General features: G+C 35.6%; 1 protein-coding gene across 10 annotated transcripts in view; it reads right to left on the minus strand.

Moving 5' to 3' along the window:
* KDM4C (lysine demethylase 4C) overlaps nt 1-20,777 on the minus strand; it is a 521,081-nt gene that overhangs the window by 162,293 nt on the left and 338,011 nt on the right. For 9 of the 10 annotated variants that reach the window (XM_059142108.1, XM_059142109.1, XM_059142111.1 and 6 more), the window contains 2 exons: nt 10,898-10,953; nt 8,609-8,717 (listed from right to left, as the gene is read on the minus strand). In XM_059142108.1, coding sequence (XP_058998091.1) covers nt 8,609-8,717; nt 10,898-10,953 — 165 coding nt within the window. Of the gene's footprint in view, nt 1-8,608; nt 8,718-10,897; nt 10,954-18,385; nt 18,516-20,777 lie in introns of those variants that run through there. The other variant, XM_059142112.1, reaches the window with a different exon arrangement.

Here is a 20,777-nt window from a genome sequence, read left to right on the forward strand (position 1 = left end):
TTCATGTGTTTATGCTGCCTCCAGTTTTTAAATTTAGCTTATTTAAAATTAAATAAAATTTACAATAAAAGGGGAGTGTGAAATTTTAGTTCCTGCCAACATTAGCCCTTTGCCCACTTGCTTCAAGCCATGTAAAGGAGTGGAAATTAATTGGGAGGTGTCTAAGTCAGGGTTCACTTGGAGAAGCAGAACTGCTGTGAGGACCATGCAACAGAGGCATATTTCAGGCTAGGTATTACACAGGCCCTGCATGCTATTGCTCATATCTGTGGTTAGGCCTAAACTTCTGGAGGATCAGCAGGACTAGCATGGGAGGTATGTGGATGTGAGTGAGAACAAGAAAAGCCCCCAAATTGTTTAAATTCAGTTCTTTGATAACACTAACCACATTTCATGTGCTCAACAGCCATAAGTGGTTGCCATGCTAGACAGCACAGTTCTATCTCATCTGAGGCTTCTTCTCTCAAGATTCACCTTTCCCTCTCTATACTTCATGCTCCACCTGTACTGAAATTTCATTTCCTAGACTTCATAATTTCCTCCCACTTCTAGGCTACTAAGCATACTAACCCTTCCTCCAGCTAGCTCTTCTCATCTTTCAGGTCTCAGATTAAGCATTACTAAGCAATGCTTCTTTTAGGAAGTTTTTCTCCACCTCTATATTACCAACCCTAATACCTCAAATCTAGTAAGGTCCTTCACTGAATTCCAGATTTCACTACAATAGATCTTCACATACTGCTTTGCAATTGCTTGCCTAATGTTCAATGACTTCTATTATTCTGTAAAATCTATAAAAATTGAAATGAAATAAAATCTATCACCTAACCACATAGCAAATCCTAAATAAATATCTATTGAATAAATAAATAAACATGAGAGATCACCAGGAATCTACTCCCTCTAGAGCAGAAATATTTATTTGCTCTGTTCCTGATTGGTCAAAAGGCAGCTCACAGAGATTTATGAGTCATTAGCCATAAGCAATGACCTACTTTGAAGGCAACTGTATTCCAGTATTCCATTATTCTTACTTTATCCTCACAACCACCCCAGGTTCAGAGAAGTTAATATGCATGGTAAGCATGGCTAAGTGGAGGACACTGGACTCAAATAGTCTTAATCTCAATGTAATAGAGGCTTAGAATTGTATGATCCAAACAGTAATACAGATGAAAGCTAAGACTCTTTCATATTTAAGTCAGTAAGTCCAAACTATGACTGACTAAAACTATGCTGATACCTGTATGTATGAGCTCATGTTAGAAAATGACATCACTGGGCACCTGGGTGGCTCAATGGGTTGAGCCTCTGCCTTTGGCTCAGGTCATGATCTCAGGGTCCTGGGATCGAGCCCTGCATCGGGCTCTCTGCTCAGTGGGGAGTCTGCTTCCCCTCCTCTCTCTCTCTGCCTGCCTCTCTGCCTACTTGTGATCTCTGTCTGTCAAATAAATAAATAAAATCTTTAAGAAAAAAAAGAAAATGACATCACTAAATTGAGAGAATATGCCTAAAATATACCAGAGTTATATGTTAAATAACTTATTTTTTGTGGATATTTAAGAATGCCTCTTTGAGGGAATAAACAACCTAATTCATACTAAAATATTAGAACAACAAATAATAATGAATCCACATTTTTACAATAATGACTATATCTCTCAAAAATTAGAACCTCCCTGCTGTCATTCACTGTTGACCCAGCCAAACTCTGTTATTTGTTTAGAGCCATAGAGCAGCTGCCTCCGTTAGGCATGTGTTTGTTCAAATTGGCCCAGTCGATGTTGGAGTGAAGGGGGTGATCCCATCTCTGGAACCCCAACATCAGCTCACTAATTCAATTAAAAGATCTGCCAGTAATCACTACTCACACAGACAAGATCAGAAAAAAATGAACCATTCAGCAATGCAAGCTACAAAATAAATTACTCTTACAATATTCTTAAATCATGACTTACATGAAGTTCTACTTATCTAATAATGTTTTAAGAATTAGTCCCCAGGAAAAATGAGTTCAAAACTAAAAATTTAAAGATTCCAATCAATTTCCTTTGGCCTCCGAGTTTTCTTTCAGCAGATAAAGAAAATCCATAGTAACAAGATAACATTTCATGCATTTACACATTTTCTCCTATAGATGTCTACAGCCTTCAGAAAGTATATTATTTGTAGTCATGCCTATCTGACATTTTCCATTTTGCTCAAAAGATTTTATGGTTTGGTATTACAGCAATATACAAATTTGACAGCTTGCAATAGGATCTAGTCCCTGTAGCAAATCATTCTGACAGTTAAGAACTATACAGCTACTAATATACATTTTTTTACAATAAACTTATTTAAAAATCTTACAAAGTTGAGGATACAATGTATGTTGAAATTCTGAAGAACGGCCTTAATGATATTATAAGTTTCATACTGAAGTTATTATATAATAGAGCTGAACACACTACACCATATTTCATTTGTAGTATAACTTATTCCTCCTTCAGTAGTTCCCTTTATTAAGGCAAATTTTTCCTCAACTGCATTTACACAATAAAGTCACTTATCATGGTCAATGTTTAGTATTTTCTTAGAATTCCTCTTGTTCTTTAAAAATAACTGAAGATGTGAATAAAACAGTACATGCGTTAATGTGTAACATAATGACATTTTTTGATTGCCTTTCCAATGCATTTTTTTCCTTTTAAAGTGATAAAAGATAATCAATTACGTTTTTGTATTTCCCAAAATGCATTAACAGAGGCTCTGTCAAATACACTCATGATTCCTCTAGAAAGAAGGTGAAGCCGATCTCTAACATTGCTGTAACATTAACTAAATAAGGATGAGGGTGATCTTACAGCACGTAAGGCAGACCCCATCCCTATCTCTCAGTAATTCTATTTTTAGTATTCAATACATCTGATAATGTAAGCCAGTTAACAAGAGAACAAGTGCCTTATTCTAAGAAACAGGAAGTCTGGATGCATTTTTTTTTTCCTTTGATTCAACTTTCAGCTGGAATACCTCAGTGAAACCACTCTATTTTCAGAATTGATGTGCCTTTCAAAACTATAATCTCTGGCTTTCAAGTTCACTATTATTTGCCTTCAGGTACAAATTTTAAAGTGTATAGAGGCTTCTAAGCAGAATAGTTGGTCTCAGCCAGATACTGAAAGGCTTGTAGCTCAGTCATCATTGCAGTGTAAATTCTTTTTCAAAATAATGTTCTTCATTCAGGGAACACTTGTGCCTGCGCTTGGTTCACTCGTCAAATATATATCAGTGGTCACTGAAAGCCTGGGGGCAACTTCAGCTATTCTAAAATTCATTTCTTCCTCTATTTGGTTGCAAAAATAGAATTTCAAATGAAAAAATCTTAGGGATGTCCACACACATAGAAACCAAAGGCACTATGCTATGCCACTGTAAGGATGGTTGCATGGTCAATGACCAAAGTTTCTATGCAATGACAGCTATCAAGATAAACATCATATGCTTTGACACATGTAATTTACTATTTAAGTATTCTTACAACATTTCTATTTGAGAACTTCCTCTCAAAACAGAAAAATTTTTTAAACTAATGGCTGCATTGATGGTCTGCTCCAATTTTCCAAGATTTCTTAGAATCCATAAGCCTGCCTTGCTGTTTTATTTATATCAATTCCACAGATATTTAATTAATTTAATCTTCAAGAAGTAAATGATATATGTAATAAACATTTATGGTAAGTGTGTAACAAACACCAGAACTTCATGCTGTTTTACTCCTTTTGTTAAGTTCTTTTTTTTTTCCTTTTGTTAGGTTCTTAAAATGTTCTTCCCTTAAATTTTATAATCAAATTTAAAGATTTTTTTGGTGATCTGCTTCCAAACAATAACATTGATACTGAAGATCATTTCAGCAGACAATACTGCTGTCTTCTGTGTGATTCTACTATAAAAAGAATATATTGTTTGTCCTCTCTAAATTTCTGTCCTTAACCCCTCTTCCTGATAATCTTTACCTATATTTTTTCCATCATGTAAATAAAAAGAAAAGACATTCTAACTTCATGTGTGTTTTATCTCTATTTCCTTTTCTTTTATTCTCAACTTTGTACAATTCTGCTCCTCTTCCAGAGATACAATTATGACTAGGGCTAACTAATTATATTAGTACAGAGAACAAGATGGAAGGGATTAGGGAAAAAAAATGATTGAGTAAATTCTAAAATCTATATGATGTGAAATCAGGTTTCTTTGTTGTTGTTGTTGTTGGGTTTTGTCTACAGGTATACCAATCGTCTATGACTTCAAACAAATCCCTAGCCTGGCTATCCCTGAGCATAGGATCAAGTGTTAGGTTACGAATGTCTTCAGCATCCTACTCATCCTGTGTCCTACCAGACACCAATGCTCTGATGGTCACTAGGTATTGGAAAATTTTGTTTAGCTTTTAAAAATTAATGTATTTTATTAAAGTATTTAAAATTACCAACCACACAAAATGAAATACATTGTCTTGAAAAGAAGTCTAGTGTCATCATTGCTGTCCATTTAATTATCTAATGAGCAGAGACCACACCTGTGATGTTACCAAACAAGATAGCTGGATGAGATAAAGGTTCTTCATAAAAGCGTTTTAAGATCAACATAATCCACTGATGAGCACTGGAATTTCCATTTGCTGCCTCTTTTTTTTTTAAAAAAAAGGGTCATTATAAGTAAGAGGGAAAATCTACTAAAGTAAATAAATCTTCTTATATTCTCTACAAAAAAAAAAAAAATTCTTCCTACACAAATAATTGAACAGAAAGGTATTTCAAAAGCTGCAAGTTGAACCAATGAATAAATAAAAGGCTAACAACAGTATTACCAAAACATTCAAATACCTGTGCATAAACTCCAGTATTCCATGTTCTAGAAAGACTAATAATAATGATTATTTTTTAAAATATACAGCTTTCATACTTCAGAAGACATTTTAAACTTGTTTGCCATCAGCTGTTCTTTAAGCCTCTTGCAGTTACTAGCTGTTACTAGTGTTGCTTATTACTTATACAGAAAAATACTAACTTGCCCCAAGGGAAAACTGTTCTTTTCCTATGACTAAATGAAAACTGAACTGAAAAATTGCCCTCTGGAATTGAGCATTTTGAATGTACAGCCAGTAGCAAGCACTTTCCCTTTCTTGGTGCCATCTATCCATCTGTCTCTCTCCCTCTCTTTTACATACATACATACATACATACATACACACACACACACACACACACACACACACACACACACACACGACTCTGAATAGGCACTTGTTAGGGAGGTGATTTAAGGGCAATGGGATGAAAAACTGGTCCAGCAGCACCACCTAGTGGGCACAGGGCAGAGGCTCAGAGTCCCCCTTGCGGCTGCTTCATCAGTCAATGCTTGCTTTAGGAACCACTTACAAAGACTTGTGCATAAATTTACCAAAATTTTTAAGAGGAAACCATAAAAAGGCAGAAGCCATTGGTACTGTGTGATCAAACTCTCCAGCCACAGTAATTTTAAGTCAGAAGCAGAAATAATAAGTAACAAATTGCTGCCTTTTATTCCATGTGTACTCAAAATTACCGTGTGTGTGTGTGTGTGTGTGTGTGTGTGTGTGCGCGCGCATGTGCACACACTCCCCCCCACTTGATTACAATTCAAGGTTCTTCAATTTTTATAAAAACAAGTAATGTTAAAATAATCAAATTATATAATAAATTATACAGTTGTAAATACACACCTGTTGCTGAGTTTCTTATTTGCAAATAAATTCAATTTGCCAAAATAAATTCTGATTACTTTTAAAAACAATTAAGAATTTCCATTCTCTCATAGCCTCCAACTTATTTCTTTCAACTAAGATGTTCTGTCTGAAAATGACAAAAGTTAAAATATCCTCTTTATATATATGTCTTCCCTATAGACCAGTGGGTGGGTCTTCAAATGGAAATGATATTGTCTCCCGAAAATTATCTGGCATTGTCTGTTTGGTCAGGGATGCTGCAATCTACAATGCACACGAAAGTCATCCAGAACAAAAAATTGTCTAAAAGGTCGATAGAGCCTAAGTTGAGAACATCCACCTAGACTGTAAGATGCTAAAAGACAGGAACAATGTCTTATTTAAAAATGTATACTAAGTACCTGGCAAGGTAAGGTAATAATGGTTTGGTGAAATAAACTAATACTTACATCTAACGTTGGCCATATACCAATAGATTGCTTAAACTTTAACACAATATTAATGTCAGGAAAGCATACTCTTGACTGTACATATAGGGCAGAGCATCCCACACCACAGTCTGATCACTAAATGAGAAAGACTGGTCACAGATGCTATCTGATGGGAGATTCACCACAGTGATGGTGCTTTCTTGACAATTCTTGGTAAAATATTCATCTAAACTTTTGGTTGTTGCCCACTTTCAAACTGCAACAGAATTTTTGAGGTTTTTTGATCCCCAAAATGAAGTCTCTCTTTGTATTTTTCCACTTAACCACTGTAATCATTTTGATAAGTACCACTTGATAAATACCAAGAAACTCTCCATGCATATAAAACTATTAAAAACAGAAAAAAATCTGATCTATAGCCTGCTAATTTCACCCAAATATGTGAATGAACAGCTCTATACTGCCATTAGAAGTAGACTTTGGGTGATCTTAAATTCAGTAAAAACATATGCTTTTCAAGGTATCAATTGTTTAAGGGTGTAAGACATTCTATAAAGAACATGTGATATATATAATCAAGATGAAGCATAGCACCAAGGAAAAAACAGTAAGCTTTGCCACTTCAGATGTCAAATTTCTAAATATAACTTTCTGAATGGCATGGAAACAATCTCATGTTGTCCTTCCTGCTGTTTCCTTAAAACCCCTTCGGGACTGGTGTAACAATAAATCAGCATTCACATACTAGATTAGCCAGGATATAGCTCCTTAAAGGAAAGCATCAAGACCATTAAACTGGTAACAGAAGTCATCTTTCAGGATAGAGAACCAAAGACATTTTTAAATGCACTGTTGGAATTTTCACAGATACATACTACTTGTAAATTAGAAAAAAATTAAAATATAAGGCATTTGTTTATATTTGTCATACTAAACATTAAATTCTTCAACATGTGAAGAACTCAACATTTTAAAAATATCCTACCTCATAGTCTTAATTCTGGCAAACATTTTTTGTTTGATTCTCATTGGTATGTGTTTGTGTTTTTTTAACTGGTGACCAAGATGCAAGGTTTCAAACTTTCCTATGGAAGTCCAGGAGCTGATGAACTTTTTGCTCTCTTCTGAATCACTGTGAGCTTTAAAGCCATTTCAATGACCCATTTCATTCACAAAACTTCCATTATCACATCCTGAGCACCGTGGTGCTACCACTCAAACCTGCCAATGACAATCATCAGGTCTGTAAAGGACCACATATTTTCTAGTAATATGAAATTCTTGATGCACCTATAATGGAAAACAACAGTGTATACTTTCCCGTCTCTGAGAATAAAAGACTGTAGATTCTAGGTGCCTGTGACAGAGGTCCAGAGACGATATACGCAGCTCCCTGATGGGGAAGAGACTGGTAGAAAGTTATAGCTACAGTGCCCAAAATATTCTATAGTGGAAAGACCTCACATTAAAAATAACAAGTACTGGGGTGCCTGGGTGGCTCAGTGGGTTAAGCCACTGCCTTTGGCTTGGGTCTTGATCTCAGGGTCCTGGGATTGAGTCCCACATCGGGCTCTCTGCTCAGCAGGGGGCCTGCTTCCCTTCCTCTCTCTCTGCCTACTTGTGATCTCTCTCTGTCAAATAAATAAATAAAATCTTTAAAAAAAATAAATAACAAGTACTGAAGAAATTTTAGGGAATGAAGTCTGCATGTAAAACACACTCCCGTATTTTAAAATCATGCAATGTAATGTTAGAGAAAATTATTTAAATATGAAATCTAAGGGCCTAAACTAATGCTTTCTTGGCTCACACTTTAACTCTAGTTGAGGGATGAAAGGCCTATCCTTGGAATGAAAAATATTCCTAACAAAGAGAAGCATTAGGAAGATTTTATGAAAGTTTCTAAACTAGTCAGAAGATAATCAGCCAAAGAGTTTGGCAAATTAAATGACCTATATCTATTCGTAAATGAAAAAATATTCCTTGGTAATAATAAAAGTTTTTCTATTTATCTAGAAATCTAAGTTAAGAAATGATGGAATCAGGTTAGGTGAATCTGCTAAGTCAGGAACAACCAAAGAGAGGCCAGAGAGAAAAACTAAACAATTTAAATACAGACAGACAGGTCAGGTATATTACTAACAAACCTCACCAGATGACCTATACTTTGAAAATTCACACTATCCAGAAAAAGTAGTATTCCTTTGCCTCATTTCAAACAGAACTGAGGAAGGTTATATCATACCTACAATATAACAGGAAAAGAATATGTACAGATAAGTAGATTTAGGCTAAAGGAAGAAAAAAGGTAGAATAATGAAATGACACTAAGAGAAAAATTATCTTGAGAATCTGACATTAGAAGAAATATTCAGAACTTGAAATTAACACTAACTTATGAGGTTAAAAAAAAAAAAGAAGCTTTGCCACTCACCAATTTTAATCTCTGTAAAGGGATTCTGCCTACATCTATCTGTGTCCTCTCTGGGACATTAGTGAATCGAACTTCTGGGACCGCAACAGCACACATGACATGGGCCCACCTACAGGAAAGGAGACATGAAACATGAAAAAAAGTTCCCTAAACTTAGATACTGTATACTTCAGCTAGGCAGTGGCAATTCTCACAGAGAGTAAATACACAGACAAGAAAGAAAGCCAAAAGCCTAAATTCGTCACAAACAGACTCTGAATTTTAAACCTCTTGGGTGATAGCTGGAAAGATTCAGTACCACACCTGCCTACCACTCCAGCATGAAGAATGGAGTGAAGACCAAAGACTCGATCCTATCAATATACAGTATTTTTCCCACACTGGCTCTACAAAATACTGAAATGTTTCCTATTTCATTTGGTACTGAAATATAACAGGTGTTTAATATACTTAAGCTAATTAATATGTAGCAAAAGATTAGTTCAATTAATAAAAAGTATGAAGTGGGTATAGTATATAATCTTTTTACATAATACAAGAGTCGCAAAAACTAGAACAAACAGTAAAGACGTCTAAAAGTATTAACATTGATTAAGTCTTTAATTAAATTTTCTCATTGCAATCCTACTATAACCAAAAGAACCCAGAGATAAGGAGGAATGAAATTTAGCTGGTTTTCTCATTTCTTACTTAAAGCTGAATTCTGAATTACCCAGAAAAATGACATCCCCATTAACACTAGTTTATCAAAAATGTCATGCCCCAAGTAAATATAAAGACTCTTAAAGTTTAAAGACATCTTAAAGGAATTATCATATCCATAAGCCTATTTTTACGTCTAAAAGAATGTCACTCAGACAACATGAGACTCCATCCTGCCTTCAAAGACCACAGGAAGAGAGGACAAGTGTCAACCCCATCAGGGCATTCTTTTAAATCTAATAAATACTATAATCTATAGTAAACACTATTCCTTTCCTTCCTAGCCCAAATTTAGAGAGAGAAGTTCTTACCATCTCTGTCTGCACAGGAACCACCTAAAGCAGTTCACAGTCTACATGACCTGTGCAATATCCTAGACCTCACAACACTTTTTAGTATAAGTGCCAATCACATTAACTAGGGCTGTGAAAAAGGAAGATCCATAGTTAAGTAAAAATTAGTCTATTAGACTAAACTTTATCAACACCGGAATGATAAATGCCTTCACTTTTCCTTGTAAGCAATTTGAAACATGTGCATGTGCACATAGTTATGTTAATTTGATCATTACATTATATACCAGGCGTCCCAACTCCAGCACCCTCAGGGCCAGCCAGGAGGTAAGCAAATATACTGGAAAATCACGCTAACATGGGGATCATCTGTCCCATCTAGGCCAGGTCCTCATCCCAACATGTTATTGTCAAAAAGAGATGTACAATTATTTTTCAAGTACAGATAAAAATTTTTGTATAAAAAATTTGTATAAATCTCTCAACTTTTAATTTGTATCAAATTTATAAAATGGTGTTTCAGTCAACTAAAACATATCTTGGAGCTGGATTTGGCCCTTAATGCCAAATTACCATCTCTGCCTCTATCATTTCTACATTCTCCTATTTCCAAAGGGATATTTAAAATGCTTTGGCCTCATTTTAAATACTAAAATTGGGTCATGAAAATAAAATTCATGCAAAAATGTATTTCAACAATCACATTAAAAACCAGATTACCTTTGTTTTATGTTCACTTCTGACTCTCTTTCAAGATTCTCTTCATATTCTTCAACTGTCCCCCTTTAAATCGTAAAATCAACATTTTTCCTCCCTATGTTTCTATTTTAAGAACATACACTTTCTTGTTAATTTGCTAGTTTTAATAGTAAGTTGCTTTGTTTTAATGTTATGACTATGATTGATTTTATTTATCTGAAGGTAACAGATTTCACTGTTTTTGAGGCACATTGTTTTTATTAGACTAATAGGATTCATCACATTAAACACTAGGATTCCAATGGCACCTAGATGATATGGGGTGCCTTCACCTTCAAACCGCCTTTAGTAAAAGAGGGGTGTCAAAGACATGGATGGAAGCAAGGCTTAGACCACCTTCAACCAGAAGAGGTGAACAAGCTGTCAGTAACAGACTCTGTCAGTAACAATCTCTGAAGACATGCAAGTAATCCCAGCCTCAGGTCTGGACAAGAAAAGCTTTGAAACAATGTCAGCAAACTGTCCACACAGAGGTTCAACACTCTAAAGAGGAGAAGGAAACAATAAAATTGAACACAATTAACACATTACTTACTTGTTGTTCTTTGTTTCTTTAAGAGCACCCCCTCTCAAATTGCAAAGACAACACTCCTAGGAGGAAAAAACAAACAAACAAACAAACAAAAAACACACACAATTATCAGACTCATTTAACAGACATCATTACTATTTATCTAAATATTATCTAAATACCCCCATACATTCCAATTTTTTATTTTAAAATTAAAGCTATCAGGAACTTCATAAAGGTCTATCTCTGAGCAGTTCAAGAAAGGAAAAGAAAAAGAAGGGAGGTAAAGTGAGAGTACGCACAAAAATATTCTTGATATACATGTATCCTAGAGGGAATCATCATTACCCTGGTATCATGTTCACCTGCCATCTCCAGGGGAGAAATACGACACAGAGCACTTGGTAGCCTGGAGACTATTTACTAGAATTCTAGAACAGAGAATACATATATGACTGAATTCTCTTGTGCTCTGGGAAACCGTTTGTGTATACAGAATAACTACAAAATAGAGTATTGGTGGGGTTCATTCTGCAATTAATGACTGGCAGGAAGCTCTTTTTGAGAGATATTCTTTTCATAAAAATATCATTTAGGCCTTTCTGTCAGTGGGCAAACGGTGTTGGAAAAACTGTACTGATAAACCCAGGCTATCCACCCCCAGAAAAAGGTACCATGAAATGTTTTCCTTTCTTCTCCCCACATAAGTTTATATTTTGGGCATTTCTGTGTATGTCTTAGATTGGCACAGACTGTTGCACTCCAAGATGACTGACTCACTTTACCACAAATACAGAATTTAATTATCATTTTTCACGACAATTCTATGAAAAGTCCATCAAAAAACAAGATCAGACAGCAATGCAATGCCTTTTGCTGACCTAGAATTTTTAAATTAAATACCTAAAGTTTTTTTTAATTTTCAACCTTACTTTTATTTTCAATGTTAATAGAAGTCCAATTTATTACATTAATAAATTTTTTAAGTAACTACACGTTATTTTGGGTTTTTTTTCCCCCTCTCCAAGCAATACATACAAAATTTCTTTATTTGTTCTTCAAGGTGATCTTCTTTAACTAAAGTTTTGCCTAACTTTATGAAGAATCCCTTTAATTTATCTACTGTTAATAATGGGGTGTCAAACTCTATAGCTTTAATTTTTCTGAGGAGAGCAATACCAAAACAACTGAGGAGAATAAATATACCAGCATAACTCCTAACAGGCAGCAAAAAAACCCAAACAACCAGAAATGTTCAATGGTTTTATGTGACTGGAAACTCTGCACATTCATTTGAAATTTCCTGGGTTACTATTAAAAGTTAGAGTAGCAAAATTTGCCCTGTGTTTGTATATACATCTGAATCCATTATAAGCCCAGCTCATGAAGATAACTTGATGGATTTTCTCTGTAACAAAGCCAGATTCTAGAGCCCCTTGACATAATAATTTTGATGAAGCACACAATGAGAGTATAAGTTCAGTCCAAATATTAAAAATGAGAAATTCAGTAATTCAAGTTATTCAATAATATCCAAATTATTTAAGAACAATTTCACAAAACATGACTGATTTTAAGAGTTTTCCATGGGGCGCCTGGGTGGCTCGATGGGTTAAAGCCTCTGCCTTCAGCTTGGGTCATGATCCCAGGGTCTTGGGATCAAGCCCCACATCGGGCTCTCTGCTCAGCAGGAAGCCTGCTTCTTCCTCTCTCTCTCTGCCTGCTTCTCTGTCTATTTGTGATCTCTGTCTGTCAAATAAGTAAATAAAATCTTTAAAAAAAAAAAAAAGAGTTTTCCAGTAGTTTATCATAATTTCTGCAGAGAGAGAGAAAATGAAAATAAAACATGAGGTAAAGTATTTTCATTGACTATAAAAAGATGTCAGTATCGAAGTGAGAATGCAGCAAAGGAGAGCCGTGGATGGCGAGGAGCTCAGACACTAAGAGCATTAGATGCCTGATTAATGAAACTAGGAGTGAGAAGAAGCCTAAAGGGACAAGCTAGCAGAGTTAAATACAGCAAAGCAGCATGGAAGCGGCTTGAAAGCACCTGAGGAGGATCATTAAAAGGTACATGTGCTGCACAGCACCACCACAACAGGAGGAGACAATCCTCTCAAATAGAATACACAGACTCAAGATTTTAAAGGAGGTTGAGAAGATTCCACCTGCCATAATATGAAACTGCTTTTTTTCTGGGATTACCAGTGACCTCCATGTCACAGAAGCTAATGGATAATTCCAAGTCCTTGGTTCACCTGACCTGTAAGTGGCATTCAGCATTGTTGATAATGCCTGACAGTTTCCACCTGTGGCTTCTATGACCCATCATGCTCCTCACTGTCTTCCACCTCTTTTTGATCCTCTGCTTGCTTTAACAGGTATCTCTTTCACACTCTTTAAACACTACAGTTTTTGTAAGAGACCTCACTTGCTTCTCTATCCACACCTGCTTGTGGGGAGTTTGACTCTCAAAAGGCCAGTGAGTGACTCAAACATTAATTTCCTAATATGTCTGACTGACATTCAAGAGGCATCTCTAACACACATGCAAAAATGAACAATGTCTCCTTCTCAAGCCTGTACTTCCCCGCTGTTTCCTATCAGTATCATCAAGCATCCTTTCTAGCTCATGCTGGAAGATATAATTTCCCTATCATACTAGATCCAATTAACTGAGTACAATCCGATGTCCAAATCTGCCGCCTTCTCTCCATCATCAATGCTGCCACATTAATGGATAGCCCCAGCATGCTTCAGCAGACCTAAACTACTGCAACAGCCACCCTAGGTCAACCTAGAACACAACTGAATGGGTTTTAATGCTACTCAGTACTTAACGTGTTCCCAAGAGGCCAGGATCATTAGGCCTGGACCTTGTCCAGATTCACACTGTACTATTCTCCATGCATAGACACCCTGTGCCCCTAGATACATCGGACAAACCCTACACCATTTGTTATTTATTATACTGAACACATCCTTGACATCTCAGCCTAAATGCTGACTCCTCAAAGAAGGCTTTCCTAATCCCCTGGCCCAGTTACTTCTCATTCATTACTCTTCTTAACTATTTGTGGAATTCTTTTTGCTGTCCTGAATAAACTGTAAGCTTGATGAGTGCTATGGAAATACTTGTCAAGTTACTCTTTCTCTACTGTGATACCCAATAGAGAATACATCCTCCACATGAATTTGTTACATAAATGAGAAAATGGTAAAACAGGACAAAGTAAAAATCTTGAAAACTACCAAAGGATTAAAAAATTGCAAAGATCATTTTCACATACTGGGACACTAAGAAAAGGAAGTTGCAGACTCTGGTGTCTTAACAGGGAGTTAAAAAAACAATGATTTGACATGGAGCTATTTTTGCTATAATTTACTTGAAAAATCATACTTCCTAGTTAAAGACAAAAAATATTCATGACCAAGCAGTTACTTATATGATATATATGATACCATGGTTTCTGTTCAATTCACTCAATTTTGAAAAAGTAAGTAGGAAAGTAAAAAGTCATGTCCAGTTATGTCACTGTTTTGAGTCACCATCCCTCCTCTCATGGGTTGATCTGTCACAAGCACAAGCATGTCAACCTGTCAACCCATTCATTTGTAAATGAACTTGCATTAAATGCCTATGTTTATAACCAACCCAATAAAAGCAATATTACATAGGAAACCTTTTAACGTTTCTTTCCTTTCTTAAATAGTACCTTATTGTCAGGCAACAAAATTGATAATTCTAAAATTTAAAAGGTTATTCCTTACCTGAAAAGTACCCCAACGTTTTTTAAGAATCCATATAATGCATGATACACATAAAGGTTGATACTTACCAAATACACTAATTGTACTAGTATTGGTCATCTTCTAGTTCACTGAAAAAATTGAACGAGAATATAGGGGTGATAGAGCACCTTCAGGATACTGATTTATTAAATTGGTTATCAATAATAAATATTTTCTCTTAGAAGAATAAAAGCTATATTAAAGGCCTAATTCACTCTGGATACCCTGCCAGAAACATCATATCATTTACCTCCCTTAACATGAACTTATTAGGTAATTTATATTTTACTTCACTTATGAGGAAACTAAGATTGAGATTAAGAGATTAAGTAACTTTTCTAAAATCATCCAATCCCAGAGCTATCAAGCTTCGTCTGTAAATGGCCAGATAGTTACTAGTTTAGGCTTTGGACTACACAGTTGTTGCAACTAAACTCTGACACTGTAGGATGACACGTAAATGAATGGGTGTAGCTATATTCCAATAACAACATTATTCACAAAAACAGGCAGTGAACAGGATTTAGCCCACAGGCTTCAGTTTTCCAACCCTTAACCTACCAACAAAAGTAGAAATTGCAGTTCAAGTACGGGTCTGCCTGAGCAAAAGTCCATGCTCCTTTTCACCAGCATCTTCTATCTCAGTATAAAGCAAGGCAAAAGATTTCAAAATAGAATGCCCAAATAAACAGGAAAAGGTGCCTTTTCTGGGAAGCTCACAATTTAGGAGGTGAGAAGACCTATGTGTACTTAACCGTACTATGAAGAATATAACGATAAAGGGTATAACCAAGACCCCATTTCCTCATTTCTATAAATGACTAAGAATTCATTTCTTTAAAAGATTTTATTTATTTATTTGACAGAGATCACAAGTAGGCAGAGAGAGAAGGAGAAGCAGGCTCCCTGCTGAGCAGAGAGCCCGATGTGGGACTCGATCCCAGAACCCTGAGATCATGACCTGAGCCAAAGGCAGAGAGTTTAACCCACTGAGCCACCCAGGCGCCCAAGAATCCATTTTTTAATTAATCCCCTTAAAAGAACCCATATCATAAAAAAATGTGTTATAAGCAGCATATACTATATATAACTATTTGTGTTCCCATTTGTTTCACTCACCTAGCTAATAAAACTCCTCACTGGTATCATATCATTAAATTTATCTCCACTTCTTCCTTCAAAGAATGATACCATTTGAGGCAAAAAGTAACATTTTAGTTTGTCTTTGCAGTCTCACTTCAGGCTACATGAATCCAATTTAACTCATAGAACAACAGTGATACCAGAGAACCAGGCTTTATCCTGATATTTAATAAAGTACCGATGGTCAAAGTTCAAAATCATAGTTTGGCTATGCCTCAGATATCTTACCTATAAAGGGAGAAAAATACTATTTCCCTAAATGAGATAGTAAATGTAAAGCATTCCAGAAACACAATACAAGAACAGTGGTTAGATATGTGAAAAGTTAACTGATTCTAGACAACTTATGCATAACATCACCAGTGAATGATCTGGGTATAGTGGTTTAGCAGAGAATGAAATAGAGATCTGTCAATAACTCCCTTGAGGTGTAAAAAACAAGCAGCAGACCTGGAGAGAAGAAAACAAAACAAAACAAAACTCTCCAGGAACCTCAAATGCAGGCAGCTGGACTCTAAAGCAAGAAGAGATCTTCTATAATTCTAAAAGCCGCCAACTCAGCTGTGGAAAGCAGGCAGATGTGATAGTTTCCACAGTGGTCAGAGAACAGATACTGCTAAAGGGAAAATCCTGATCTTATCTTCAAAACATCCAAAACTAGAGTGGACTGAGTCAAACTAAAGCTGCAAAAAAGCCCAGACCTAGCTCAACTACAAATCAGACTGATCTCACTCCTGCTCTAGAAACCTGACAAAGGACCATCCCCTTTCTGAAAATAAGATTACCTTCATTTGCTACAAAACAAAATATCCAGCACACAATTTTAAAAAAAGCCCAAGGTACACTAAAAAACAAGAAAATATAATTTATGATTAAGAAAGTTAAGAATCAATAAAATCAGACACAAAAATGAACAAGATACTGGAAAGATCAGATGGTGAGTTTAAAATTGCTATGTTCCAAATGCTAAAGGAGCTAATGAAAAAGATAACATATGAAGAGAAAGAATATTTTAACAAAGTCATGGGAATTATTTAAAAATCAAATGTAAATGGTAGAAACAAAAAAATGTGACATTGATAATGTTGAATTCAATATATTTCAAAGCAGACTGGAACTGTGAGGATAAAACTTCAATGACTTTAAAGACATGAATAGGAAACAGAAGGAATGAAAGCAGCTGTGAGAATGAAGAGAGACCTAAGGAAAAAAAACCTGTTCAATTTCTGTATAATTGCAGTCTGAGAAGGATAGAAGGAGAGAGTGGATGAGAAAAATAATTGGAAGACAAAATGGCAGAGAATTTTCCAAAAGCAGTGGGGGGAAAGAAATATAAACCAAAACCAAAAAAACCACCACCATTGTCAACCCAGGGTGCCTGGGCAGCACAGTCAGTCAAGCATCAACCTCTTGATTTCAGCTCAGGTCATGATCTCAGGGTTGTGAGATCAAACCCTGCATCACACTCTGCAATAATTGTGCAGGCTGTTTACTAGTCTCTTCTTCTTCTGCCCCTCCCCACTCTCTTAGGAAAAAAAAAAAAAAAGTCAACCCACAGACCCAAGATGCCCAATAAACCCCAACAGATAAATACAAAGTAAATACATCTAAATATATAATAGTCAAAATTGTGAAAACCAAATATAAAGAACATACTTAAAAGCAGAGGAAAAAAACATTCAGTAAACAACTAACCAGAAGCAAATGCCAATGGAACAATATCTACAAAAATACTGAAAGAAAAAAGCTGGCAACCTAGAATTCATTTCCAAGGAAAACATTCTTTGAAAATGAAGACAAAATAAAAACAATCTCATAGAGACAAAAAATCTAAAAGAATAAAGGAAAATGATAGCAGTCTGAACCATGGATTTGCACAAAGGAATGAAGAACAGTGAAAAAGAGTAAATACATGGGTAAATATAAAATAAATTTTTTGTATCTTCAAAAAACACACACATCCAAAGAGAGAATGAGAGCAAGAGACAAAGAGAAAGAGACTATAAGTTTCCTAAAAAGCCCTGACTGTTTCAAACTAAAATAATACTACTACAGAGTATAATGTATGTAATGGTAAATGTAAGATAAGAGCAGAAAGAGAGAGAGATTTAATGAAATCAAACTGTTGTAAGGTTCTTCCATTGTTCATAAAGTAGGATGATATTATATTGCTGGAAGGGGGGTCTAGCACCTATCAAAAAGTCTCAAAAAATTCCCAAATATTGGTTTGAAGGGGTGGGGGGCGGGAGGTGGGGGAACCAGGTGGTGGGTATTAGAGAGGGCATGGATTGCATGGAGGACTGGGTGTGGTCCAAAAACAATGAATACTGTTACACTGAAAATAAATTTTTAAAAAATTCCCAAATATTAAGTTCTAAGGAATATAAGCTGACAGTCAAAATTCCAAAAACATGCAAGAAAATATGATTCTCCAAGAAGAAAAAACATAATGTAAAACTAGACAGACGAATAATATCTTAGGCACAAGATGTAAATAAGCCCTTTAAAATGTTTTAAAATTAAATGCATTAGAAATATAAGTAAGAGGGCACCTGGGTGGCTCAGTGGGTTAAGCTGCTGCCTTCAGCTCAGGTCATGATCTCAGGGTCCTGGGATCGAGTCCCGCATCGGGCTTTCTGCTTAGCAGGGAGCCTGCTTCCCTCTATCTCTCTCTCTGCCTGCCTCTCTGTCTACTTGTGATCTCTCTCTGTCAAATAAAAATAAAATAAAAATCTTTATAAAAAAAAAAAGAAATATAAGTAAGAGACTATAAACAAAGGACAAATCAGATTTTTAAGAACAACAATATAAAAATTTCTACAACCAGAAAAATGGAAATGGAAAAATTAAAGAATATGTCAAATAGATCACTCTTAATTGAATAGAGAATTAGAAGAAAAAAAAAAGAAAGAGGGGCACTCAGTGGCTTAGTTGGGTAAGCATCTGCCTTTGGCTCAGGTTATGATCCTAGGGTCCTGTGACCAAGCCCCATATGGGGCTCCTTGCTCAGCAGAGAACCTGCATCTCTCTCTTTCTCCCTCTGCAGCCCCTCTGCTTGTACCCCCTCGTGTACTCTCATGCTCCCTCTCTCTCAAATAAATAAATAAAATCTTAAAAAAAAAAAAAAAAGAAAAGCTAAATAACCAAAAATCAATACAAACTATTCAATAATATATTTAAATGAACAATGAAATTATTGTCTGGGGCAGAGCCAGAGAAAGAGTGTATCTGCCTCTTAATCATAAAAATAAATTCCAATTACTTATAGATCTAAACTCAAAAATAAAACAGAACTATATACGTATTAAAATAAATAGGCAAATATACTGATGAATTTAGGATAAATATGACTTCTTAATATAACATTTAAAAGATAAAGGGCATACTGGATGGACTAATAAATTTTTATTTTGTCAACATTTTAACATTCTGAAGGATAAAATACTGTATAAATTAACAGAAGATGATAAGACAAGAAAATATTTCCACACTTTTGAAGAATAGGCAAAAGATTGATTCAAAGACTCTTCACTGCCAATAAACACATGAAAGACACAAAACTTCAAGAACAAAAGGTGAAAAATGAAATAATGAGGTATCTCTTTCAGATTATTAAATTAACAAAATATATATGGTCTTTGGGTATGTGAGAAGTTATTGTGGCTCTGGAGAGGAATTTGGCATTATCAAAATTTTAAATCACTGACTCAGCAATTCTATTTCTTAGAATCTCAGATAACTTTTAACTGTACAGAAGGAAGGATGTGCAATCATCTCATTTCTGTTTGTAACAGAGAAAACAGTTACCTCTGGGAGCAACAGGAACTGTCTGTTGCTTAGATTCTATTTGTAAACTCTGGATTTTTTAATAAGAATAGAGTTAAGATTGAAATTTAAAATAGCAATGGAAAAGATCTAGTAGATCCATAAATACTGAGTTACAAAGAATGATACATTGTATTACTAAGTGAAAACATTACAGCCTATTAAACTGTGATACCATTTGGGTCCCCCAGGAACAGCAAGCCATTACATTCATGTATGTACAGAAAGGATCTGCAAGGACTATTGAATAAACAGTATCATTAGTTTTCTGTAAAAGAGAATTGAGAATTCGAGAGTGTTAAGAATGGGGGAGACTGTCGGGGCACCTGAGTGGCTCAGTTGGTTAAAGCCTCTGCCTTCAGCCCAGGTCATGGTCTCAGGGTTCTGCAATCGATCGAGCCCCACATTGGGCTCTCTGCTCAGCAGGGAGCCTGCTTCCTCCTCTCTCTCTGCCTGCCTCTCTGCCTACTTGTGATCTCTGTCTGTCAGAGATAAATAAAACTAAAAAAAAAAAAAAAGAAAAGAATGGGAGACTGTCTTAACAATGTTTAGTACTCTGTGGAAAGAGCCAAGATGCCCTTCAACAGATGAATGGATAAAGATGTGGTCTATATACATAATGGAATGTTCCTCAGCCATCAGAAAAGGATGAATACCCAACTTTTGCATCAACATGGATGGGACTGCTAGAGATTATGCTAAGTGAAATAAGTCAACCAGAGAAAGTCAATTATCATATGGTTTCATTTATTTGGGGGAATAAAAGGAATATCATGGAAGACATTAGGAAAAGGAAGATAAAAATGAAGGGGGGGAATTGGAATAGGAGACGAACCATGAGAGACTACGGACTCCGGGCAACAAACTGAGGGTTTTAGAATGGAGGGAGTTCGGGGGGGATGGGTGAGCCTGGTGATGGGTATTAAGGAGGGCATGGATTGCTTAGAGCCCTGGGTATTATACACAAACAATGAATCATGGAACACTACATCAAAAACTTATGATGTACTGTATGGTGACCAACATAACATAACAAAAAAAAAAAAAAAAAAAGAAGAATAAAAAAAAAAAAAGAAAGAAAACCCACAGACAGGGAAATTAAATCATTTTCTATTAAATATGTGTAATTTAAAATTAATGTAAC

Source organism: Mustela lutreola, chromosome 12, assembly GCF_030435805.1.
Source record: "Mustela lutreola isolate mMusLut2 chromosome 12, mMusLut2.pri, whole genome shotgun sequence".
NCBI classification, from domain to species: domain Eukaryota; kingdom Metazoa; phylum Chordata; class Mammalia; order Carnivora; family Mustelidae; genus Mustela; species Mustela lutreola.